General features: G+C 43.2%; 1 protein-coding gene across 6 annotated transcripts in view; it reads left to right on the top strand.

The window, feature by feature from the left end:
• Positions 1–24,651, top strand: part of ACOXL (acyl-CoA oxidase like) — a 327,931-nt gene that overhangs the window by 270,959 nt on the left and 32,321 nt on the right. For 4 of the 6 annotated variants that reach the window (XM_029937830.1, XM_029937833.1, XM_029937832.1 and 1 more), the window contains one exon: positions 3,019–3,089. The exons of 1 other annotated variant lie outside the window; for it this stretch is intronic. In XM_029937830.1, the coding sequence (XP_029793690.1) occupies positions 3,019–3,089 (71 nt within the window). Of the gene's footprint in view, positions 1–3,018; positions 3,090–5,500; positions 5,795–24,651 lie in introns of those variants that run through there. One more of the 6 variants, XM_029937831.1, reaches the window with a different exon arrangement.

The raw sequence follows: 24,651 nt of genomic DNA, 5'->3' as shown, positions 1-24,651 counted from the left end.
CACCTGTGAGCCAAAGAAAACGAGTTTAAAGAAAAGAACCCAACGTGTAATGTGTTCCACCAAAGTATCAAGTGGAGAAAAAATCAGTGGCGTGGGGAAAGAGAAACCTCAGAGGTGCAGCATGGGAGGCAAGGCCATGCCAAGCACTGTGCCTTAGCCTCCTGCCTCTCCTTTCTTCCTCACACCGTGTCCACAGGGCAGGCGCCAGTCTCCACAGTGAGCATGTGGCTTGACCAAGGACACACAGCCGGGAGTGGAGGTGAAGACCACCAGTGAGGTCTGTCTGACTTGGCCTTGACGGGTCGGGCCCAGGAAAGTGGTGGGAAAGAAGACAGGGAGTAGATCACGTGGCTGAGGACCCAGCTGGGGATTAAGGATAGTGAGGAGCCAGCAGAGGGGGGTCTGCACCAGCAAAGAGGGGCTGAGATGCAGAGGGGAGGCGGTGTATGCAGAGCTCTGGCCACGCTACTTTTCCTGTGGTGGCGGCAGTGGGCACAGAGAAGAGGGTGACCAGGCATCAAGGCCGGAAAACAGGTCAGAAATGTTGCGCAGGAGTCAAAGTGGCACCTGTGCCATGGGAAAGGGGTGCATCAGGAAGACACTGTGCGGGAAGGGTCAGCAGGCCCAGCGACGGGAAGAAAGAATCAGAGATCTGGCTGGGGCGTGACAGTGACCCAGAAATGGGACAATTCCGAGAAGGGTTAGCTAGGCATGGAAGTTGACTGGTTTGGATTGTATGTTCAGGGTTCAAAGAAACAGCTATACCTGGCTGGGCACCACATCTTGTGAACAACTCAAAGTGTCACAGTGGAGTCCAGCTGTAGGCAGCTGGAGGTATGGCTCTGGGGTCACCACGGGGTAGGGGGGACGGTGAGAATCTAAAAGCCCCCTAAGGAGGCAGGCAGCAAGCACTCAGGTTCCCATGGCCTGTGCTCAGATTCCAAGTCACAGCAGAAACTTTTACCAAATGAACTTGCCACCTCCAAGAAGATTATCTAAAGAAAATCTAGCCAGGGGCGCCCGGTTGGCTCGGTTGGTTAAGTGTCTAACTTTGGCTCAGATCATGATCTCACAGCTCATGAGTTCAAGCCCCCCATCGGGCTCTGTGCTGACAGCTCAGAGCCTGGAGCCTGCTTCAGATTCTGTGTGTGTGTGTGTGTGTGTGTGTGTGTGTGTGTGTGTTTCTCTCTCTGCCCCTCCCCAGCGCATGCTCTGTCTCTCAAAAATAAATAAACATTAAAAAAACATTTAAGGAAAACCCTAAATTTGTAGATTATTCTTTATTTATCCTCAGACAATAGAGTTCAATATTCTGTCACACCAAATTACGTCACAGCAAAAGCCCAAAACAGAGCTGGTGTCTTTTATGGGCTGGTGCGAGAATGGGTGAGAGCAAAACACAATCCTATGAAGGCATAGGTCAGGCTCTTGTCTCACGCTGAGTCTCTGTAGAGTCCCTTTCATGGGGAAAGTATTGTCTTTCAATTCTTAACTCTCTTAAAAATTTTTTAATTGTTTAAAATCATTTAAGAGTCCATGTAATTAATCTGAGCATTAGCCAGAGGATGGCTGCATGGGCATATATGTACAAAGTGGACAACTTTGGACAACAGTCGTCCTTCTACTGGTTCTGAGCACATTTTGTCTGGATAAGGACAAAAATTTAGACTTGGAAAAAATAAGCAGCACAAGATCCAAGTGATAACAGTTAAAACCGTATAGAGTAATATAGTCAGAGATAAAAACCATCTCAAAATTTCTGTTTTATAGGTAACATTGAACACAACAACAAAAAGTTACCCAGACAGTGCTTTCCTGATGGAAACTCACTCTTGATGATACAGTTCTCTTCAAAAATATCTGCATTTGTGACCATGACATCCAGACATCCTTGGGGTCAGAACAGTGGATTTATCAGACAGTCCCTTAGTCAGGAGGCTAGAGGTATCTCTGCTCACTCCTGTGGGCTCTGTGGAGGTTGGGCTGGACCCCAGAGGTGGTCAGTGGCCTTGAATGGGCAGGGCTTCGAAGTTCCAGTTGAGGTAGGAGCTTTGCTTTACTCAAAGGCAAGCGCCCTGCAGACAGTGGTAAACAGTTATGGTGGGCAGAGAGTGGTAACAGCTTTGAGTCTAGAAATAATAGGCTCATCTAGATGGTTAACTAAAGTTGAAATCTTAATGCCTGTCAAAAGAAGTAGATTTAAGTCTGAGGGTGGTAGGGACTCATGGGAGCATTTTTTAAAAGTGAAATAATATAGTCAAAACAGTATGCAGGGAAGGTAGTGTGTGGTTTGGTGTTTAGTTCAACCAAAAGAAAAAGGGGGTGCCCACACACATGAGCTTTTGACGAGAGCTGGGCCATCGTGACAGAGAAAGGGAATGTGATTGGTGTAAATTGTCTAAAGTAATATTCCTAGAGCTTTTGTGGACAGTATAAATGGATCCTTAAAGTGTTTTCTTGCAAACTTTCCTGAGTTTCTCTCTGCCATTCTGTTGAAGAAGGATGGTTGGGGAAGCAACTTGAAATATGTAGGGGAGTTTGTGGGATTTGCTTGAGTCAACACTGAGGGACATTATCGCGTTCACACCACGAGAGGCCTTAAATCCATGGGAATCGTGACAGAACACCAGGATAGAACATTTAGCACTGCCAAATTTATAAAACCAGTTGGTCCTTTAAATAATGGAGATCTCATGAAACTGGGGTGTAGTTTGGTTTTTGGGGGACCAGCTGGTCATTGGTGGCTGCACCAGGACCTCCTAGAGCTTTAGGGTAGAGCTTTGTTGATGGTAACGGCCATGTTCTCTGATGTAATCTTCCCGGCTTGCCAGTGGTGAATAAGTCCCCGTGTGCTGGCCCTGTCCCACCGGGGGGCAGGGGGAGCTCTATCCCATCACCAAGGAAAGATGATAGCATACGCCCTGTATCCGTTATAATTACAGTGCTCTTCTCCATATCAGGAGTGCCCAGGGGCCAAAGGAGGGGGGCCCCTCACCTTTTCTGTTTCTTCCCTTGCAGTTACTCTAGAGCAGTTCTGGCTGGCGGTAAGGAGCTGTCCTGACCAAGAGGACCAGGCTTTGTTAATGAAGGTAGGTTATCAGACAAAGTACTGATTTCCTTAAAGGCTCGCCGCACTTTTATTGCCCTGAGGAGAGTTTCATTTTTACAAGCAGGAGTAGATTTATCATCCCTGAATGCTGTGCTCCACGGGGATAAACTTGTCATCGGCGGGTAGGAGGGTTGCTGGTTAATGAGCACCACCGCCGTCCGTGGAGTACAGCAAAGTGACAGGGAGTGGGTGTCAACTACTAGCGGGGAATCTATTTAATTCTCTAGAGAGCTCAGTTGGTTCTATTTAAGCTTATCTGACAGAATCTTGATTCTTTGAGCAGATTTATGAGGCTTGGCCAAATTCCATGACTCTCGCTGTACTTTTTAATTAAGACAAAAGATCCCATACGTCTGTGTCTGCCACAGTCTCCCTTTTGTCACCACGGGGAGCGCCACACAAATGAGACTGTCCATATTAACCACTGGAGTGGACATTCTATGTCACAGATGCCTTGCCCTTGAGTGGAAGACAAACTTCTCCATTTCTTGGTAACAGTTGCTTTCTTTCCTTCTGAATGACAAAGGAGCACAGGTGTGGTATAACCTACATTTAGGTCGTACATCTAGGTGAGCCAAAAGCGTGGAAAAACTTGGCCAGCAGCCTGTATGAATTTAATTAAAACTTTGTCTCTGAAGGCAGAGAGCCGTAGATACCAGCAAGTCACGAAGGCACGCAAACACCTTAACACCAATGACTAAGGCTCACCCAGAAACTATACTTAGAGTCACCTTGAGACATATACATTTCCATGACGTCATTTCAATTCTGTACCATCAGGAAACCGCGTGGTCCAGGAATTGCATCTCTTACCTAAACACCATACCAGGTGTCCTCTGACTTTAGAGATGGGTGGAAAAAAATAGGGCATCGCTATAAGGGATTTTCAACTCATTTGCCTAAGATGTGATATTTTTGGCCTGTTTTTTCTTTTCTAAGCTTTCAGTGATGTTAATTTTATAATAAAGAGGTGCTGATACCAAATAATAGATCCATCTGGGAGATCTGCTCCCCCAGAGTCCTGGGTACAAGGCACCAACCTTGGCAGAAAGTCAGGCATATAAGCTTTTCTCGGCATTTTGAGGTTTTCCAGGGTTAGCCATCAGTCCCGTGTCCTGACATCTATTCCCCAACGACCTTTCCTCCCAGGTATACGCTGTGTTTCTGTGACCCTGACGCAGCTCTTGGGCCCCAGACACTCACCTCTTTACCCCCAGCCACTATTCAAGGTACATGGGCACTGAGCCTTGTGCCCTTCCTTCCTGTTCTGTCCAGTGTCTCCTGCCGTCTTCTCCTTCCTGCTTCCTTCTGGTTCTTCTCTTATTCATCTACCACCCACTATCCCTTTTCCACTGTGCTTCGGAGTGCTGAATGCACTGCTGTGTGCTGCTTGGTACTCCTGGTGACTTGGGATGCCCCAGTGACCCTGAACTTCTTCAAGTCAATAGGGTAAGGGTGGAAAGTGATACCACCAAAATCCTACTTCTTCTTTCAGTTTCTCACCTTCCTGCTGACTCTCCTACTGCCCCAGTCTGGCTTCTCTGGAACGTTTGCTCAGAAACTAGCAGTTGCAGGTGGCCGAGGAAGGTTCACAAAGCCTGAGGCGTCCTGGAATGTGCACGATCTCCAGCGACCTTCAGTATTTCATGCTTTCCCTGTTGGTTTCTGCACACTGCACTGTGGCACCCGCGGATGCCGCCTGTGGGTGTTTTCTCAATATTTGCAGATATTTGAACAGGCAGCATCAAAGCAGTTTCACTGAACAAAATGTGTGCTCAGTTCATATATACTGAAACTGTTTTATGATTTTTTTTCAGGAGATTGAGGTTTCTAATGTCACATATCAGAGAGCACCATGTGGGTGTGACAGTGGTGTGCAGGATTTCTGTAGCTGTTACGTGGGAGAACTTGGTCAGGGTGACAGTAGACCGTTCTCACTACGACCAGCCTACAGTTCAGGATATGTGTATGGGGGTGAGCTATTCACTTTGAAGATGATCTGCCACAAACTTCAATATTTAATTAACTTCATTGGGTGGCAGGTTGTTGGAGGCAAAACCTGTAAGTCTGAACCAAATATGCTGTTTATTTTTTAACGACATTATGCATGCAATGCTGTCGTATCCCTACATTGTCGGGGATTATTAAGATCTAAGGCCAAATATTTCATTCAGACCTGTGAGTGTGCTCAATATGCAGACTGCAAGAAGACGAAAGAGATGAACATGTAGCCGAGCCAAGGTCAGATACCACTTGAGCCAAGGTCAGATATCCCTGGGAAAACAGAGCCAGGGTTTGAGACTTTGGAGTGGCAGAGACCAGGGCCTTCACCTGACAACCGAGAAGAGCAGGGGAAGGAAGAGAAGTGACTCTCCACCTTCGCATCGACAGTTAGCACACAGCAGAGCTGGGACCAAAAGACATGTCTCTGGAGTCTCAAACTGGGCTTCATCCTGGGACTTCCATCCAGATGAGGAGATTCACAGAAAAGTCTACCACCTCACCGCCTCCACCACACCAGAGCCGCATGGGAGGTCAGACTGCAATGAAACCACAAAATGTACTGTTGTGGCTGCTGGTGGAATCACTCTTGTGGCTTGTTGTTAATCACACCCCATCTGCAGAGAGTACCGTAAGACGGAAGAGAGCCGGCTTCTCCATGATTCAGTTTCCCCATCTACCAAGTTGAGGCCAAGGCTGTCACTGGCTTATGATTTTCCCAACTCTACAGCCCTGTTAAGGGGGTGGGAAAGAGATGCCAAGGGATAATAAGACAGCTGTTATTAGGGTTTGCCTTTCTGTTCAATTTCACTACAATCTGAACCAAAGAAAAGATGTCAGTTCTGTAAGTTACTGGTCTGACCCCATTCGTGTCCATACCAACTTGTTTCTTAACTCATTCTTAGTTCTACTGGCCAGTTAATCTCTTTGGTCCCTTGTGGCCACTGGCCTGGAGAACTCTGTTACTCCTGGGCTCCAGCCACCACTGTGTGTTGGGGCTCCAGACCTGCACTCCAGCCCCACACCTGCTTGTGCCCAGAAGCTGTGGACCTCACCTGTCTCTGTCCTTCCCCCTCAGCCTCAGAACCACAGCACACCTGGGCCTGACGCTCCAGGGACAAGTCTGGTTCCCACTTTGCCGAGAGCCAGGTATCATCTTGGACAGGTCACTTCTCTCTTTTAGCTCAGTGTTCCCTTGTGGTGAAAGAAGTGAATTAGATTACCCGAGAGACCCATCCAGCATCCACACTCTGAATCTCTGCCCGGACATTGCCCACAAGCCCGTGACTCTAAACATGCTTGAGAATAAGCCAACCTCTACTGCCTACCTTTCCTTCAGGCTCAGCAAAATTAACTTCCTCAGAATCCCACATCCTACTTCTCACTCTTCTGGATTCATGTGCAGCCATCACTAATTCTCTCTCTCTCCCCTTTGGCATAGGGTGATCATAGAACTTACCAGCCATGTCTGGACTTTTTTGAAAGTGAAAAGGGGCATGACTGAAAATTAAACTTGGGTGGCTGGCATAAAATGGCACGATCCCAACCACACCAAGGCACTTGGTTAGCCTCTTTTTGCATCAAGTCCAGAATCCCTCCCTGAATCCAATGGATCAAGCTTGCCTATGAGACGTCCCTCTCAAGTTGGTCCAGATGGTCCTTGTCGCCACTCCCCCCACAACTGTCACTTCTTAAAGATCGTGCCCTCCTTTCAGTGATGGAAATTGGCAGGAAGACAGACCTCTTGCTGCCAATCTGCATTTGGACCTTCATTTTCTAAATCAAACATAAATGATCACACTTCCTCATTCTGTCCTCCAGGGAGTTTCTTATACACCTGGCGGCAGTCATTTCCAATTTGGGTAGGAGACAGCAGCCCCAGCAAGGATCCTCACTGGGACAGAAACTGCCTGAGGCAATCACCTGCTGTGCCTTCCTGCATCCCTTGGAAAAGCAGGAAGGATGTGCAGGGGCAAGTGGCCCTTTCTGGTAAATGCTGTTTCCCAGATCAGGAGACAAGAGCTAGTTGACGAAGCTTTGGCTGATTTGTTATGACTGGAGCAAGACAGTAGAGCAAGGCTTCCCCACTGCAGTGATGCCGAGTGAGTACCTGGAACATCCCTCACACTGCAGCCCCCCCCCCCCCCCCCCCCCCCCCCCCCCCCCCCCCCCCCCCCCCCCCCCCCCCCCCCCCCCCCCGCAGAGGCCTGGGTCAGCCTCTCTGACTAAGGTCTCTGGCTAGAGGGACCATGTGAAGTTCAAGGTAGCCCTTTCTGTAGCTGGGATCTGCTATCACACCACATGGACTGTAGAACGCAGTAACAAAAACCAAGTTGCCTGCATGAAAATAAATAGCACATCTTGAATCTCAGCTCCCCAAATTGCAGACCTTTTGCAGGGCTGTTGGGCCAGCAGCAATGGTGCCCCAGCCCATCCTCCGTAGAGCGCTGGCAGAAGGGGCCGACTGTCTGTGGCGAGGCAAGTGATATCTTGGTCTGAGGACACAAGCAGAGCTGTTTTAGTATCTGCTGGCTGCCCAGCTGGCTCAGGCAGGGGCCTATGGGAGTTGGTGGGCACAGTTGCTAGGTGCCGAGGCCAAAGTCAAGAAACCCTGCAGATCGATGCCCTGGGAAGGCTCCCCTCACCAGAAGTATGCTGGGCTGCAGTGCTGCCAGGAACCCCCTTAGCAATTCTTACCAGCTGCTAAGTATTAACGTTGCCCCCAAAATGCACAGGGGCGAGGGGACGGCTCTGGGAAGAGGGAGACCCAGGCTCCTGCCACATGCCCCCTCCCCACTGTGGTCTGGCCAGATCAGGCCCTTTGTTGCATGATGTGCTTGCAAACTGGACGCACTTGAGTCCTTGAAACCAAAAGTTGTCAAGTGAACAGCGTGACCCAACCTGTCAGTCCTCCAGTTTACTCAAATCCAGAAACAGGCGTTTTCTCCCAGCCTGGTGGAGTGCTGGCCCGGTGCAGATGCGTGTTTAGCTTAGCCCGGGAATGGGGGTGCGTCGAGGAGAAAGGGGATTTTCCACATGACTGCTCTACTGACTCACCTCCCCACAGAAGGTTTAGAAATGCCCAGCAGGCTGGTTATCTAGCATTCCTTAAATTGTCATTGTCACAAAGAGCCTTTCTGCTTCACTTCTCTCACAGTCCCCTCCTTACCCTGCTCACTGCCCTCCGTGTTGCTCAGTCAAGGGGCAGACACAGAACCATCCAGTTTCAGGACTGGCCAAGGCATCCGTGCGGGGCCTCTCTGTCAGCTCCTGCCCCGTAGGCAAGGCCACAGCAGCTTCGGCTCCAATGGGGTGCTCGCCGCAGCAACCCCAGTGTCTAAGCAAAGCGTTTGCAGGGGACTGTCCCTGCCTCGCAGGCAGCTGGCAGCAGCAGTTTGAGCCTGTCAAGTGGGCGAGGTGGGGTTTTTCCCTTTTTCCTGCACTCTAACTGCTCTTTCTTCCTTTTCTCAACGTGTGTAGGTGGTAGCTAGTTTAAGCACCAAACCTAGCAGCCAAGAGTTAATTATAAGTCCCTCCCATCGAGTGCGGAGAGGACAGTGATGCCCTCCTTTCTGCAGGAGGCCTTTTGAGCACCTCTGGACCCACCCTTTCAGAGCCCCTTGCCTTTGTGGGTGCCCTCGGCCCTGGAGCGACAAGCAGAACAGACATCCTGTGCGGGCGCCACGCGTGCCCACAGCCACCGCTGCGTCCTCTGGGGCTGGTCATGGGAGCAAGCCTCCCACACGGAAGGAACAGCGTTCTCCTTTGAGGCCCGACTGCATTTCCAGATCCCATCCAGGGTGAATAGGGTCCATCCCCCTTTGAATTCCTTTAGCACAGATTGGGAAGGGAGCGGGGGTCTGCAGTGTTGAACTTGGGTCTGCATATCCCTTGTTGCTTCCCTGCCGCCTTCTCCGTTCCTCACAAGCCAGTGCAACGTGGAAAGAAGTGAGCATGTGTGACAGTGTCTCTAAGGGACGTGGTTCCACGTGTACCGAGTAGTATGTGCCAGGTAGTATTTTTCTGGTACATGGCTCACTTGAAGAATAGGGTTTTTTTTTTTTTATGTTTAATAGAGGACCAGAACTACTAGTGATGTGGCAATCGTGTTTCAGACATAGTGTTCCAGCAGTCAGTGGTTTTCTCTCATGCGTACCCTGTGTGGGCCATGCCTCCCCCTCTTCAGTCCCGGTACCCTCATCACAAGCTCCAAGTCTGTGCCGAGGTTCTGAGGGGCTCATCTCCAACCCACCCCCCACAATCTCAGTGACAATTGTCCCACCCAATGAGGCGCTAATTGTGGGAAGAGATCTTGGGTGCATAGGACTTTCTAACCCAAAGGAACAAATACCTACTGGTAGAACTTCAAGCTTCACCATAAGTCAACAGAAGGATCATTTTGGTGACTGTCTATAGATGCCTACCACAGTCCCTCTCCGTAAACATTTGTGAATGCCTGCTTTGTGCCGGGTGCCATGCTTGGCGCGGGGGGGGGGGTGCCAATATCAATAAGAGCTGGCCCTCACCCTCAGGTAGCTCCCTGACTACTAAGCCATGAGAGGTGCTTCAGAACATGCAAGCATGGCGGGGCGGGCTAAGCCCTGGGAGGGAAGAGATCCAGGATGCTGACGGAGCACTCAGCCGGGGTGTCCGCCTCAACACGGGTCTCAGGAAGACGTCAGAGGAGGTGGCATTTGAGCCAAGCCTCTATGTCTCTGTAAGAAATTAAATTTAGCCAACTGTGTGGGTTCTACTATGCTTACTGGTGGGGTCAGTGTGAGTTGTGTTCTGAGCTTTCCATTTATAGAGTGTTTCCGGTGCACTGATGCATGCCCGAGAGCTGGCTGCTGAAGTAGAGGGCCCGACAGCTGTCTCTCCAGGGGAGGGCTATCCAGAAGCTTTCATTCTTGTTGTGCTGTGCGTGTTTCCTCATTGTGCCATGGATATCTTGGAATTATACCATTCAGTTTTCTTTCCTTTGGCTTGGAAGACTTCCCTGACTTCCAAAGGTTAATGTCAAAGTGAGATATATCTCAGAGGAAAGCAGCAGAAGCCATGCTTAGGTAATAGTCACTCTAGAATAGTTCTCAGAGCATGGTCTCCAAGGCCAGGGGCCAAGGGCAGAGCAGATGAGTGCTGGGAAATCAAGAGGAAAAAGGCAGAGGGATGTCTCTAACCTATAATAGGAGAACATGCCCTGTGCCCCGAGGGTCTGACGAAGTTGGCAGAGCTCCGCGCTCACACTCACGCAAAGCTCTCCTATTAGGGAAGTGGACTGATGGTTTTCCAGGCTAATGTGAGCAAGTGCAAGCATTACACGGGCTTGATCACCTAAGAGGATCATTCGATCACACGGTGGACCGAAACCGTTTGTGAGGACATCACACCTGCTCTGCCTCTTTGATACTTGTTTGTCGAGCATCTAAATAAACACCTGAGTGGAGAACCAGCAGGAAGCAGACATCCCAGTGTTCAGGAAAGCAGTGACTTGCCCTGAGTGGAGAATGCAGCCTGCTGGGAGTTTCTGGCCCCACAGGCCTGGCGGAGGACGCGTGGAGGAGTGGCCCTTCCTGAGCACCCTGCCCTCCGTTCCTCCAGTGCACAGCTCTGGGGCGCAGGTTTCATTGCAGGCTGTTCCAGATGACAGGGCGGAGAGCGGAAGAGGAAATCACTTGAGACAAACAAGAAAAATGGAAGGATTTGCTAAAAGCCATCTGTGGGAAAATGAGAGCAAAATTTGGCCCTAGGGGACGACAGTGAGAGGAGAGAAGGTGCCCGGCCCAAACTTGTTATTGTATCATTTAAATAAAAAGGTCAAGATGCTAATGTGCCCAGGAGACTTTTCTTGAGTGACTTACCCAGACTATGGAGAAACTCGGTCGGGGGGTTTCAGTGATATGCATCCAGGCTACCATACATTAACAGAATTACCGAGTGGCTGGTGGATGACAGATTTCCCAGCACACAGTGAAAGGACCTTAGCACTAAGTTCTGTGGGTGTCGTGCTGGCCCAGGCTGATGAAGGTGACAAAGTACAGCACTCCCGCTCAGACAGCCACCCTGCCTGCAGCCGATCATGTTTGCTTCCCGACTGGAAACCGAAAGTGTTATGAGACTTGAAGATGTCTGTTCCCCGCACCTTCTCAACTCTCCTTCTTGCCTTTTCTAAGTTTTAGCTACTCTGTTTTTGGTGAATTTTACAATGTTCTCAAGTCTACTCAAACCCCCTCACACACACCATGGATACAAACTTTGAGATGGGGAAGAAAGAACGAGATTGGTTAGATCTACTCCCAAAGGAGAAAGGGAAGAAGGAGAAAGGAAATTTGTTTTGGAATCAATGCCAGGGAAATGGCCAGCATGAAGGCACCGGTCATCTGACTGCTGCTGCTTCTTAAATTCTTCTGACAGAAGGAAGGTGTTCGCCTTTAGGAAGATCTTTCCACCTTCATCTCTTCCAGAACTGTGAGAAGGTTGGGCTGAAGCAACTTGCTGTGTTCTTAAAACCCTTGCCTGATAGGAAAGGTGACTAGGAACAGCCTATCGACAATAGCTTGATGCATATGTTATTTGTGAAAGGGGCTTCATAGGACACATAACACTGAATGTCAGGATTAGGACCAATTATATAAATGAGGCGAACCTATCATTAAAAGTGAAAGACTCAGATGGGGTGAGACACAAAGCCCAGCTGTGGGACGTGTGCAGACATGCAGACTTTTGCCTCTAGGCAGACAAAGCAGACAGACTCATCCCCATTCTTTCCAATAAGTTCAACTAAAAACACTGGACTTTAGATCTAAAACGAGCATAAGGAAAGTGAAAGCAGACCAGCTAGAGACCTCAGGAATGAGATGGTGGGAGTCCCCTAGATTTTCTCTATGCCTCATATATCTTATATTGGGAGCTGAAGAAGCTGGAAACCTGGAAAGGACTAACCAGAACAGACTCCCCCTCCCCCGCCAAAAGCTTACTCTAACCAAAAGCTAAAGGACCAGAAAAGGGCAAGACAGAAAACTTGTAGACAATAATTGCTTTAATCCAGCCAAACACTAGAGAAAGATCAGTGCCACCACCTTCATCCATGCTAGGAAAGGCCTTATGGGAAGCATAGATTTAGATTTAGATGCTCGCTAGACCATAAAGAGGAAACGCAGCCTCACGACTGGGATTATGTCAGAAGAGGCTGAGTAGGGAACTAGGGTTTTCATCTCCCCTTGGCAATAAGGAGCATCTCTTCACCTCCCCCACCCCCCCACACACAGTGTCTTTGGGGAATACCTAGGGAGCCTGAACTTCCTCATTCAGCAGTAACAAGTCACCCCTCCCCCTTCCTGCTATGGTGGGGAAGAGAAGGCCAAATGGAAATTTAGGATTTTCACCACCACGCAGTGGTAATGAAGCCACCACCTGGCCCTGCCTCCCCACCAGGAGTATCAGTGGAGGACATGTGGAAGTAGAAATGAGCGACTCCTATCCTCTCATCCAAGGTGATTATCAATGGAGGAGCTAACATTCCTACCTCTACCCATCAGTAATGAGAGCACCTCCCACACTTGGCTGGTAACAGTGGCTTCAATGCACGCTCCCCTCTCCCCTTCCTCTGAGGGCAGGGTCACAGAAAGTTAGCTAAAATTAGGTTTAAATAAGATCCAGAGTCTCATCATATAATATCCAAAATGGTCAAGTTTCAGTTTAAAAAAAATCTCTTATAATACCAAGATCCAGGAGAATCTCAAACTGAATGAAAAAAAGCCAATAAGTAGACTCTTCACTGATATGATAGTGATGTTTAAATGATCTGAAAAAGATTTTCAAACAGACATTATAAAAATGTTTCAATGAGTAATAATGAACATATTCGAAACAAATAAAGCAATAGAAAGTCTCAGCAAATAGTCTCAGCAAAGAAATAGAAAATATCAACAACCCAGTGGAAATATTAGAACTGGAAAATACAATAACTGAAATAAAAATCTCAATAGATGGTCTAAACAGTAGACTGGAGGGGACAGAGGAAAGACTAAGTAACCTGGAAGATAGAACAATAAAAATTAACTGACTCTAGGGGTGCCTGACTCTTGTTCTCAGAGCTGTGGGTTTGAGTACCACATTGAGTGTCACAATTACTTGAAAATAAATCTTAAGAAAAATGCAAGGAAATTAACTGAATCTAAACAACAGCAAAAATAGAAGGAGGAGGAGATGGTGAGAAGGAGGAAGTAGAGGAGGAAGAAGAGAGCATCAGGAACCTTTGGGATTATAACAAAAGAATTAACATTTGTGTCATTGAAGTCCCATAAGGAGAGGAGAAAGAAGGCAGGGCTGAAAAGTACTCAAAGGATTAATAGTTGAAGATTTCCCAAATTTGGCAAAAGACATAGACCTATACATTCAAGAAGCTGAATGGCAAACAGCATCATCCAGAGAAATTCACACTGAAACACATCACAATTAAAATTCTCAAAATTAACAAAAAGAATGTGAAAGCAATGAGAAGAAAAGAATACCTTTTCTATATAGGAAAATTAATTCAAATGACAGAAGATTTCTCATCAGAAACCATGATGCCAGTAGAAAGTAACATATTTTCAAGGTTTTGGAGGGGGAAAGCTCCTGTCAACCCCAAATATGATATCCAGTGAAAAAAATATTCTTCAGAAATTAAGGGGAAATTAAGATATTCTTAGATGAAGAAAGACCAACAGGATTTGCCATGGGAAGACCTACATTAAAGGAATGGCTAGGGGCGCCTGTGATTCAATTGGTTAAGCATCTGCCTTTGGCTCAGGGCATGATCTCATAATTGGAGGGTTCAAGCCCCACATTCACACTGGGCTCTCTGCTGTCCATACAGAGAGCCCGGTTTGGATCCTCTGGCCCCTTCTCTCTCTCTCTGCCCCTCCCCCATTTGTTCTTTCTCTCTATGGCTCTCTCTCAAAAATAAATACATAAAAACTTTTTAAACAAAGGAATGACTAAAAGAAGTTCTACAGGGGGCACCTGGCTGGCTCAGTTGCAAGAGCATGTGACTCTTTTTTTAAAGTTTATTTATTTGAGAAAAAGAGAGAGCACAGGAGGGGCAGAGAGAGAGAGAGAGAGAGACAGAGAGAGAGAATCCCAAGCAGGGGATTCATACTGCAAGTGTGGAGCCTGACATGGGTCTTGAACCCCGAACTGTGAAATCACAACTTGAGCTGAAATCAGGAGTCAGATGCTTAAGTGCCTGAGCCACCCAGTTGTCCTGAGCATGTGACTCTTGATCTCAGGGTTATTCCTAAGTTCAAGCCCCTGTTGGGTGTAGCAATTACTTAGATAAATAAAACTTAAAAAAAAAAAAAGAGGTTTTATAAACAGAAAAGAAGCAATGAAAGAAGGAATCATGTATCATCAGGAAGGAAGGAACAATACAGTAAACAAAAATAATAAATTCAAACTACTTTCCTTCTTTTAGTTTTCTAAATTATGTTTAACTGTCTCATGATTCTAAATGCATACAGAAAAATGTCAAAAACAAGTATATTGTTAACAGAGAAGGGTAAAGAGAAATGCATAACTCAAACTGTTGAACCAGTAGACTGTGAGACTGTGATAAGCTCTCTCCCTCTCTCTCATATATATATTTCTATCAATTTACTTTCTGTTTATGTGATTCTGTAGATAGCACATAACTGGTTCATGTTTTTAATCCACCCTGATGAGCTCTGTCTTTTATTGATATGATAGTGCTTAAGACTGCAATCTTATTTATTTATTTATGTTTTCTGTTTGTTTTCTCCATTTTCTCTTCCTTGCCTTACTGTATATTGAGCACTTTTTAGAGTACCATTTTGATTTATCTGTTCCATTTTGGGATGTGTCTCTCTTTTAGTTGTTTTAGTAACACCTAGAAAAAAATATACTGTGCTAACATTAAAGAAAGCAAAAGGGCTATGTTAATATCAGATAAATAGACATCATTGCAAAGAGAGTTATCAGAGACAGAGAGGGACATTATATAATAATAAAAGAGCCAATCCACCAAGAAGATATAATGATCTAAGATGTTTATACAGCAAACATCACAGTTGTAAAATGTGAAGCAAAACCTGATAGAACTGAAAGTAAAAACAAATACACAATTATAGTTGGACATTTCAAACCCTCTCTCAACAGTTGATAGGACAATTACACAGAAACTAAAAACACAGAGAAAACTCAACACCACTGACAAATAGGATCTAACAGACATTTACAGGACTCTCCACCCAACACCTTATTTTACCTTATTTTCAAGTGCCCCTGGAACATGTACCAGCTTAGACCATAACTTAGAACAAAAGCAGATGTCAAAAATGTCTAAGATTTCAACAGAAACTAAAAGAATACATTGATCTGGATGAAAATGAAAATACAATATATTGAATTTGTGGAACACAGATAAAACACTGCGGAAAGAATTTATAGCTTACCTTAAATAGAAGAGAAGTCTCAAATCAGTAAACTAAGCTATCACCCCAAGGGCCTAAAAAATGAAGAGCAAAATAGACCCAAAGAAAGCAGAAGGAATGAATAATAAAGATAAAGCATGAATCAATTAAATTGAAAACAAGATAAAATAAAGGAAAAAACTGAAGCAATGTTTTGTTCTTTTTTTTGCTTTAAAAAGAGCAATAAAATTGATGATCCCCTAACACAACAAAGAGAAGACAAAGTTCTAGTATCAAGAATGAAACAGATGATATCAGTAGACACCCTGCAGAAATCAAAGTAATAATAAGGGGGATACTAAGAAAACTTTATGCACATAATGTGAAAACTTAGATGAATTGAACCAATCCTTCAAAAACACAAATTGCCATACTCAATATGAAGTAGGTAATTTGAATAATGTTGTAACTATTAAGGAAATTGAATTTGTAATTTTAAACTTAAAAAATTTTAAATTAGAATTCAAATTTTATAATTTAAATTTTAAATTTTAACTTAGAAAAAGAACACTCCAGGCTCCAGAATACAGTGAAGAATTTTACTGAACATTTAAAGAAGAATTAACAACAATTCTACACAATTACTTTCAGGAAGTGCAACAGGAGGAAACGGTATTCATTTTATGGAGCTACTCTTTCCCTAATACCACACCAAACATAGACAAAACAAAAATTGAAAAGACCAATATCTCTCATAAATGTAGATATAAAAGTCCCAAACAAAATATTAAGAAATAAAATTCAACTATATATAAAAAGAATTAGATGCTGTGACCAAGTATGGTTTACTCCAAGGATGCAAGACTGGTTCAATTTTTAAAAATCAACCAATTTAGTTGTCAGTATTATAGGCTAAGTGAAAAAAAAATCATATGATCATATCAATTGATACAGAAAAAATATTTGACAAAATTCAGTACCCATTCATGAGAACAACTCTCAGACAAATAGGAAGAGTTCAACTTCCTCAACTTGGTGAAGGTGATCTGCATAAATTCAATAGCTAACATCATGCCTAGTGATAAAATAATGAACACTTTCCCCCTAATATCAGGAATAAGGCAAGGTTGTTTGGTTTCACCATTTTTATTTAATGTAATACTGGGAATTCTAGCCAGTTCAATAAGGCAAAAAATGGAAATAAAAGGCATATTCTTTCAGATCAGAAAGGCAGAAATAAAATAGTTCATATTTATAAGTGATACCATTGTCAATTTTTTATTTTTATTTTTTGAGAGAGAGAGAGAGTGAGCGAGCGAGCACAAGTTGGGGAGGGGCAGAGAGAGAGGGGAGGGAGAATCCCAAGCAGACTCCACACCCAGCACGGAGCCTGACACAGGGCTCTCATGACCTGAGAGCCGCCCAGGTGCCCTTATAATCCCAAGAAATATGTGAAAACAAACAAAAGCCCTAGAACTAAATGAGTTCAGCAAGGTCATAGAATACAACATCACCATACAAAAATTAATTGAATTTTTAAATACTAGCAATGAGCACATTGACAAAATTTTTTAAATCTATACCATGTATGGTTTATGAAAGTGATACAGTTAGGCATACATCTAACAAAACTTGTATAAGACTTGTATGCTTCAAACTACAAAATATGGGGCATCTGGGTGGCTCAGTTGGTTAAACAGTCAACTTCAGCTCAGGTCATGATCCCACAGTTCGTGGGTTTGAGCCCCACATCAGGCTCTGTGCTGACACACCTCAGAGCCTGGAGCCTGCTTTGGATTCTGTGTCTCCCCCTCTCTCTGACCCTGCCCTGCTAGCATTCTGTGTCTCTCTCTCAAAAATAAACAAACATTTAAAAAATTAAAATAAATAAATAAAACTACAAACTGCTAATCCTCCACAAAATATTAGCAAACCAAATTCAACAGCATTAAAAGAAGTGTACACCAAGTATACACCATGACCTTGTGGGACTTATTCTTGGAATGCAAGGATGGATCAATAGTGAAAAATTGATCACTATAATTAACACATTAGCAGAATGATCATTAACACATGATCATCTCAAATGATGCAGAAATAGCAATGAAAAAAATTAACACCCTTTATTAATAAAAACACTCAGCAACTTAGGAATAGAAGAAAACTATGTTAATAATGAAATCCGTATATGAAAAACTCACAGCCATCATTTTTCACTCAGTCTTGAAAAACTGAAATCTTTTCCTTCATCAGGAACAAAACAAGGATGTCTACTTTCACCTCCTCTATTCAACATATTATTGGAAGTTCTAGCCATAGTAATCAGACTAGAAAAAGAAATAAAAGGCATCCAAATTTGAAAAGAGAAAGTAAAATTTTATCTGTTCACATGTGATATTATATATAAGGAGCCCTGAGATTACAGGCATATTCACACACACTCACAGAACTCAGAATATCAACAGACAGAAGTCAGTTGCATTTCTATACACTAACAATGAACAAATCCAAAAAAGAAAATAATTCCATTTACAATAGGATCCAAAAAAACCCCAAAAACTTAGGAATAAACTTAACCAACAAGATAAAAGACTTGTTCACTGAAAAGTATAAAATGGTGCTGGAATAAATTAAAGACATAGATAAATGGGAAAAAATACAATGTTGATGGATTGAAAGACAATATTTTTAAGATAACAATATTACCTAAGGAGATCTATAGATCTCAATGATCCCAATTATTTTTTTCATAAATAGATAAATTCATCCTAAAAATTATATAGGATCTCTAAGGTACTCCATCCAAATAGCCAAAATAATCTCAAAAAGGAAGAAAAGATTTAGATATCTCACATTTCCTGATTTGAAAGCTACAGTAATCAAAACAATGTGGTACTCGCATAAAGACAGACATACAGCTCAGTGGAACAGAATAGAAAATGCAAAAATAAACCTTTACATAGTTGATCAAATGATTTTTGACAAGAGTGCCAAGATCATTCAATGAGGAAAGCATAGTCTTTTCTTTCATTAAAATTATTTTATTTTATTTATTTATTTTAATATAGTTTATTGTCAAGTTGGTTTCCATATAACACCCAGTGCTCATCCCATCACGTGACCTCCTCTATGCCCATCACCTATTTCCCCTTCTTCCCCCCCCCATCAACCCTCAGTTTGTTCTTAGTATTTAAGGGTCTCTTGTGGTTTGTTTCCTTCCCTCTCCTTAACTATTTTTTCCCCCTTCCCCTCTCTATGGTCCTCTGTTAAGTTTCTCCTGTTCTGCTTATGAGTGAAAACATACAGTATCTGTCTTTCTCTGCCTGACTTTTTTCATAATGCCCTCGAGTTCCATCCATGTTGCTACAAATGGCCAGATTTCATTCTTTCTCATTACCATGTAATTGATCCATTCGTCAGTTGATGGACATTTAGGCTCTTTCCGTGATTTGGCTATTGTTGAAAGTGCTGCTGTGAACATTGGGGTACATGTGCCCCTAAGCATAGTCTTTTCAACAAATGGTACTGGGGAAATTGGATATCCACATGCAAAAGAATGAGGTTGGACCCTTACCTAACTTGACATACAAAAATTACCCCAAAATAGACCAATGACATAAATGTAAGAGCTAAAACTCTAAAACTCCCAGAAGAAAAACAGGCGAAAAGCCATGATATTCTATTTGTAGTGGTTTCTTGATATGATTTCAAAGGCACAGGTGACAACAAAATAATAGATATGTTGGAATTCATCAAAATTTAAGGCTTTTGTGCATCAACTGGCACTATCAACACAATAAAAATGTGCCCCAAAGGATGAGAGAAAAATACTTACAAATTATCTATCTGATAGGAGATTAATGTCCAGAACATAGAAAGAATTCTTAAAACTAAACGACAAGAAAAATAATCTTTTTTAAAAATGTTCAAAAAACTTAAACATTTCTCCAAACAAGATATACAGATGGCCAAGAAGTCCATGAAAAGATGCTCAACATCACTAATAATTAGAGAAATACAAATCAAAGTCACAGATTCTGCTTCCCACTCATTAGGATGGCAGCTGTAAAAAAAAAATGAAATAACACATGTTAGCAAGGAGGTGGAGAAGCCAGAACACCAATACACTGTTGGTGGGAATGTAAAATGGTACAACCGCTATGGTTAACAGTGTGGCAATGCCTCCAAAAAACCAGAATTACTGTGGGGCCCAGCAATTCCACTTCTGGGCATACACCCAAAAGGAGTGCAAGTGGTGACTCAAACACTTACCTGTACATGCATGTACAAGGCAGCGCTATTCACAGTAGCCAAAAGTTAGTAGCACCCTAAGTATCCATCGAGGTATGAATGGATAAACAAAATATGGTATACACATACAATGGAATATTATTCGGCTTTAAAAAGAGAAGGAAATTCTGGCACATGCTACAACATGAATGAACCTTGAAGACATTAGGCTAAATGAAATAAGCCCATCACGAAAGGACATACATTGCATGAGTCCACTTATATGAGGTACTAGAGTAGTTCAAATTCATAGAGACAGTAGAGAAGGTAGAATGGAGGTTCGCAGGGACCGCGGGGAAGCAAGAATGAGGAAGTATTTACTGGGTGCGGAGTTCCAGGTTTGCAAGATGAAAAACATTCCAGGAATGGATGGGGGTGATGGTTGCAAAGCCAAGGATAGATAGGGAATTGGGAGTGGCAGGATGTTGGGATCAATTATGGGTTAAAACAAGTCAGAGAGAAGAGTCTGGCTGAATGCTTTTATACAAGTTGCTTAACCTGTCTGCATAAAGTAAGAGTATAGTCTCGTTCTGAGCCAGTATAAATAGCAGATTGTGGAAGGAGCCTCAAGGGAATGGCCTCCTCTCTGGCTGCAGAGCTTTGCTTTCTGAATTTTCCCCCTCCCACTGAACATGGTAAGACCAGCGCACTGCACCGCCATGAGGCGAAGAGTGAGTTTGCCAGAGCATGGCAATCACAGAATAGCTTGAATCCTACAGCCGGCTGCAAGACCCCCGAATAGAAGAAAAAGCATTTATTTCCCTGTCAGTCTGTCCTCAGGGTTCAGAACCAGAGCTCTGGTTTTCTCTCTGCCCAAGCACTGGCATTCCCCATACTGGTAAAAAAAAGGTCTCAAGTGTACCCTCTCCAGAGCTTTCCCTCTGTCTCCTTATTGGCTTGTTGGGCTTTATTTCCTACAGATGAATTTTCTGTGCTCTTCATTTCCCAGTGCTGAGGAAGCCAAGATACAGCTATATCTAGAGTTTTCTTTATGTAAGAGCTGAAACTATAAAAACTCCCAGAAGAAAAACATAGGAGCCATAAAGTAGGAGGTGCCTTGGGTCTGGCTGGCTGTGGCTCATCCCTCGCCTCTATCGCACCGTCTGTGTTTGATCCACCATGACACCGGCACACGGCCCACTGTCACTTTGCTGTGATACTTCTCTCCCCAAAGAGAAACGTGCTCCCCGGCCACAGAACATGGTGGCGAAGAGCAGGCCATTCTGGGCTCCCCTGTATCCAGACCCATAAAGAAAAGATCACTTTCCTCCTCAAAGCTCTTCTCCCAGAGAGCTCTGAGCTACCAGAATGATCCAAGTGCCACACTGCCTGCCACCTCTCTTAAGAAGAGAGGCATTTAGGACAAAAGGAATATTGAGGAGATTGGATTTTTAAAAAAAATTTCCAGGCAGTTTGGAAAGAAAAAAATAACCTGATTTTGAACAAGTTCATTGGGTGAGCAAAGAAAAAGATGCTTAAGTTGCCTCTCCCTCCTTTTCCGGTTAAATGTAAATAAGATTTCCTCTCTTTTGGAAGCTGATGAGGTTACACCTGAGCTGTTGGCTTGGAGGAGACTGGGCAGGCACAAAAGATGAGCATTGTTCCAGACTGGTCCAATTTTTAATCACTTTTCTATTGCAGGGAATGCCCTTAGAAATTGCAAAGCCAATGCTTTTTTGCTAATGCTGGCAGAAATTCCTTAAACTAAGAGATGGTGCCACTGCCCATCAATTTTACAAGGCAATAATGCAGATCCCAAGTGGCCGAAGTCTGAGGCAGAAGGCAGAGCACTTCATCACAGTGAGAGAACTGGGTTGTTGCCGGGGGAAACTGTTCTGATATCATGCTGGTATTACCATGAATTAATAAGCTTTGTTTATCTTCTCTGACACTGGAGGTCCAACTTAGTCCTTTTGCTTCATCGTCTTGCTTATTATGCAGCTCAAGCCATGGATATAGGCTGCCCACTTGTCATAAATTGCAGGCGACCTCCCTTCTTTCTGTTCTTGGTCCCAGTGGATTTACACTCCTGGGAACCAAGGTTCTCTGAACTTTTCCGTTCCACAAATGCATACTGAGCTCTGATGCTACGCGAAGTGTTGCAGAAATTCCAAGATGCATGAACCACAGCTCCTGCCTTCCTGATCACTTTGTGGTCAGGGAGAAAGTCACGTGGGCAAGCAGTTACCACAACAAGCAGGATGTGTAACGGGAAAATACATCTCTCTGGGATCCCAAGAAGGGAAGAAGGTGCCTTTCAATGGAAGAAATCAAGGAGGGGTCCTTAGCCAAGGTCAGTACAGGGAATCCTTAGAAAATATAGCCATTTCAGCTTGGAGTTGGCCATAATGAGCAAAAAGGAGTCTGGATATAGGAAGATGCCATATTTCAATATAGCAAAATTAAACTTGTTTAAATATGTGTAGTTCTGTAAATCTTAACACATATACAGAATTTAATATATACCTCCTGCCACAATCAGGACATAGAATAATTCAACCATACTAAAATCCCTTATAGAATGGCTTTATAATCACCCTCTCTTTCTTCTGATAACCCTTAGCAACCAGTGAGCTATTGTCCATCACTATAGTTTTGCCTTTTGAGAATGTTATATAAAAATCACAAAATATGTAATCTTTTGATATTGACTTCCTTAACTTGGCATGTCATCCTTGAGATTCAGCCAAGTTGTGGCACACATCAACAGTTTTTTCATTGCTGAGTAGTTTTCCATTGTAAGGATGTACCACAGTTTATTTATCCCTATACCCAGGGAAGGACATTTGGGCCATTTCCAGTTTTGATGATTGAATAGGGAGGCTATAAATGCTGTTACAGGTTATTATATTATGTAAACATAAGTTTTTTTCCTCTGGGACATTTTGTCAGTTTTTGCACTGTTGACATTTTGGGCCAGATACTTCTTTGTTGGAGGGGACTGCCCTATGCATTGTAGGATGTTTAACAATATCTCTGGCCTCTACTCACTATACACCAGTAGAAATCCCCAAGTTATGACAACCAGAATGTCTGCACACATTGCCCAAGGCCTTGCGGGGGGAGGGATAAAAATCATCCACAGTTGAGAAGCAGTGCTACGGGGTAAATACCTAGAAGTGAATTTATTGGGTCATATGATAACTGTCTAACTTTATAAGAAACTTCACATCCGTATTGTATGAGAGATTTGGTTGCTTAGTATCAACATGTGATATTGTCAGTATTTTTTATTTTTGCTATTCCAAAGGGAATATAGGAGTAACTCATCATGGTTTTAATTTCCATCTCTCTAATAGCTAATGACATTGAAATTTTTTCATATGCTTTTTTTTTTGCCATCTGTATATCCTCTTTAGTAAAGTCTGTTCAAATCCTTCGCCCATTTTTAAACTTGATAATTTGTTTTCCTCCTGTTGAGTTTTGAAAGTTCTTTATAAATTATGGATACAAATTCTTTCTTGGATGTGTGATTTGCAAATATTTTCTCCCAGTCTGTAACATGCATTTTCATTATCCTAACAGTGCCCCTTGTAAAGCAGAAGTTCTTGGTTTGGGTGAAATCCAATTTACCAAATACTCTTTTATGAATTGTGCTTTTGCTGTCATATCTAAGAACTAAAGATGTTTAACCCTAGGCCATGAAGGTTTCCCCTGTATTTTTTTTTCTAAAAGTTTTAGATTTTTGTATTTTACATTTAGATCTGTGATTCATTTTGAACTCATTTGTGAATAGGTGTGAGGCTTAGGCCGGGTTTATTTATCTATTGACCATTGATATCCAGTCGTTTCAGCACTTTGTGTTGAAAGATTATTTTTCATCCATTAAATTCCTTTTGCATCTTTGTCAAAACTCATTGAGGCATATTTGCATGGGTCTGTTTCTGGTTCTCTGTTTTGTTCCAGTGATCTACGTGTCTATCCCTTGGCAATACCATGCCACCTTGAATACTGTAACCTCATAATGTCTTAAAGTCAAATAGGGTGATTCCTCTAACTTTGTTCTTCTTTTTCAAACTGTTTTAGTCATTCTAGTTCCTTTTCCTTTTCCTACAAATTTTAGAATTAGTTTGTCTATATCTACCAAAAGCTCTGTGATTTTAATCAGAGTTACATTAAATCTAGGGATTAATTTGGGGAGTTTTCACAAATTTACTGTTGGACTCTTCTTTTTCTTTAATGTATTTTTTAAAGTTATTTATTTATTTAAAGAGAGAGAGCACAAGCAGCAAGGGGCAGAGAGAGAGGGTGAGAGAGAATCCCAAGCAGATTCTGCCCTGTCAGTTCTGAGCCTGATATGGGGAACTCAGGAACTGTGAGCTCATGACCTAAGCCGAAACCAAGAGTTGGGCTTCAGCAACTGAGCCACCACCCACGCACCCGCTATTTGATTCCTCTAATCTATTTTGTTAGTTCTTCCTGGATTTCTTCCATCAGTATTTTTACTTTCCAGCATAAAGATGTTTTCTGCATGTTTTTGTAGACTTATGCCTAAGTATTTCATTTTAGGGTGAGCTATTGTAAAGTGTATGTTGTTTTAAATTTCAGTTTCTAGTTCATTTACATGAACATTTACATTAATCTTTAGATTTAATGTAACTCTAATATGTAGAAGTACAACTGGTGTTTTTTGTATTAGATCTTGCAAGAGATCTTGCAAGCTTGCTGTTAATTTTAGAGATTTTGGATTTTATTTTTTGTAGATTTCCTATAGGTTTTCTGTGTTTGCAAGTGAACAGGGACTGTTTTATTTTTTCTATTCCAATTTGTATTTTTTCTTTTTTAATTTGTATGCCTTTTTGTTTTTTTGTTTTTTGTTTTTATTTTGCCTCTTTGAATGGA

This window comes from Suricata suricatta, chromosome 4 (genome assembly GCF_006229205.1).
Source record: "Suricata suricatta isolate VVHF042 chromosome 4, meerkat_22Aug2017_6uvM2_HiC, whole genome shotgun sequence".
Taxonomy (NCBI): domain Eukaryota; kingdom Metazoa; phylum Chordata; class Mammalia; order Carnivora; family Herpestidae; genus Suricata; species Suricata suricatta.
This window is presented reverse-complemented; position numbering and strand designations above follow the sequence as displayed.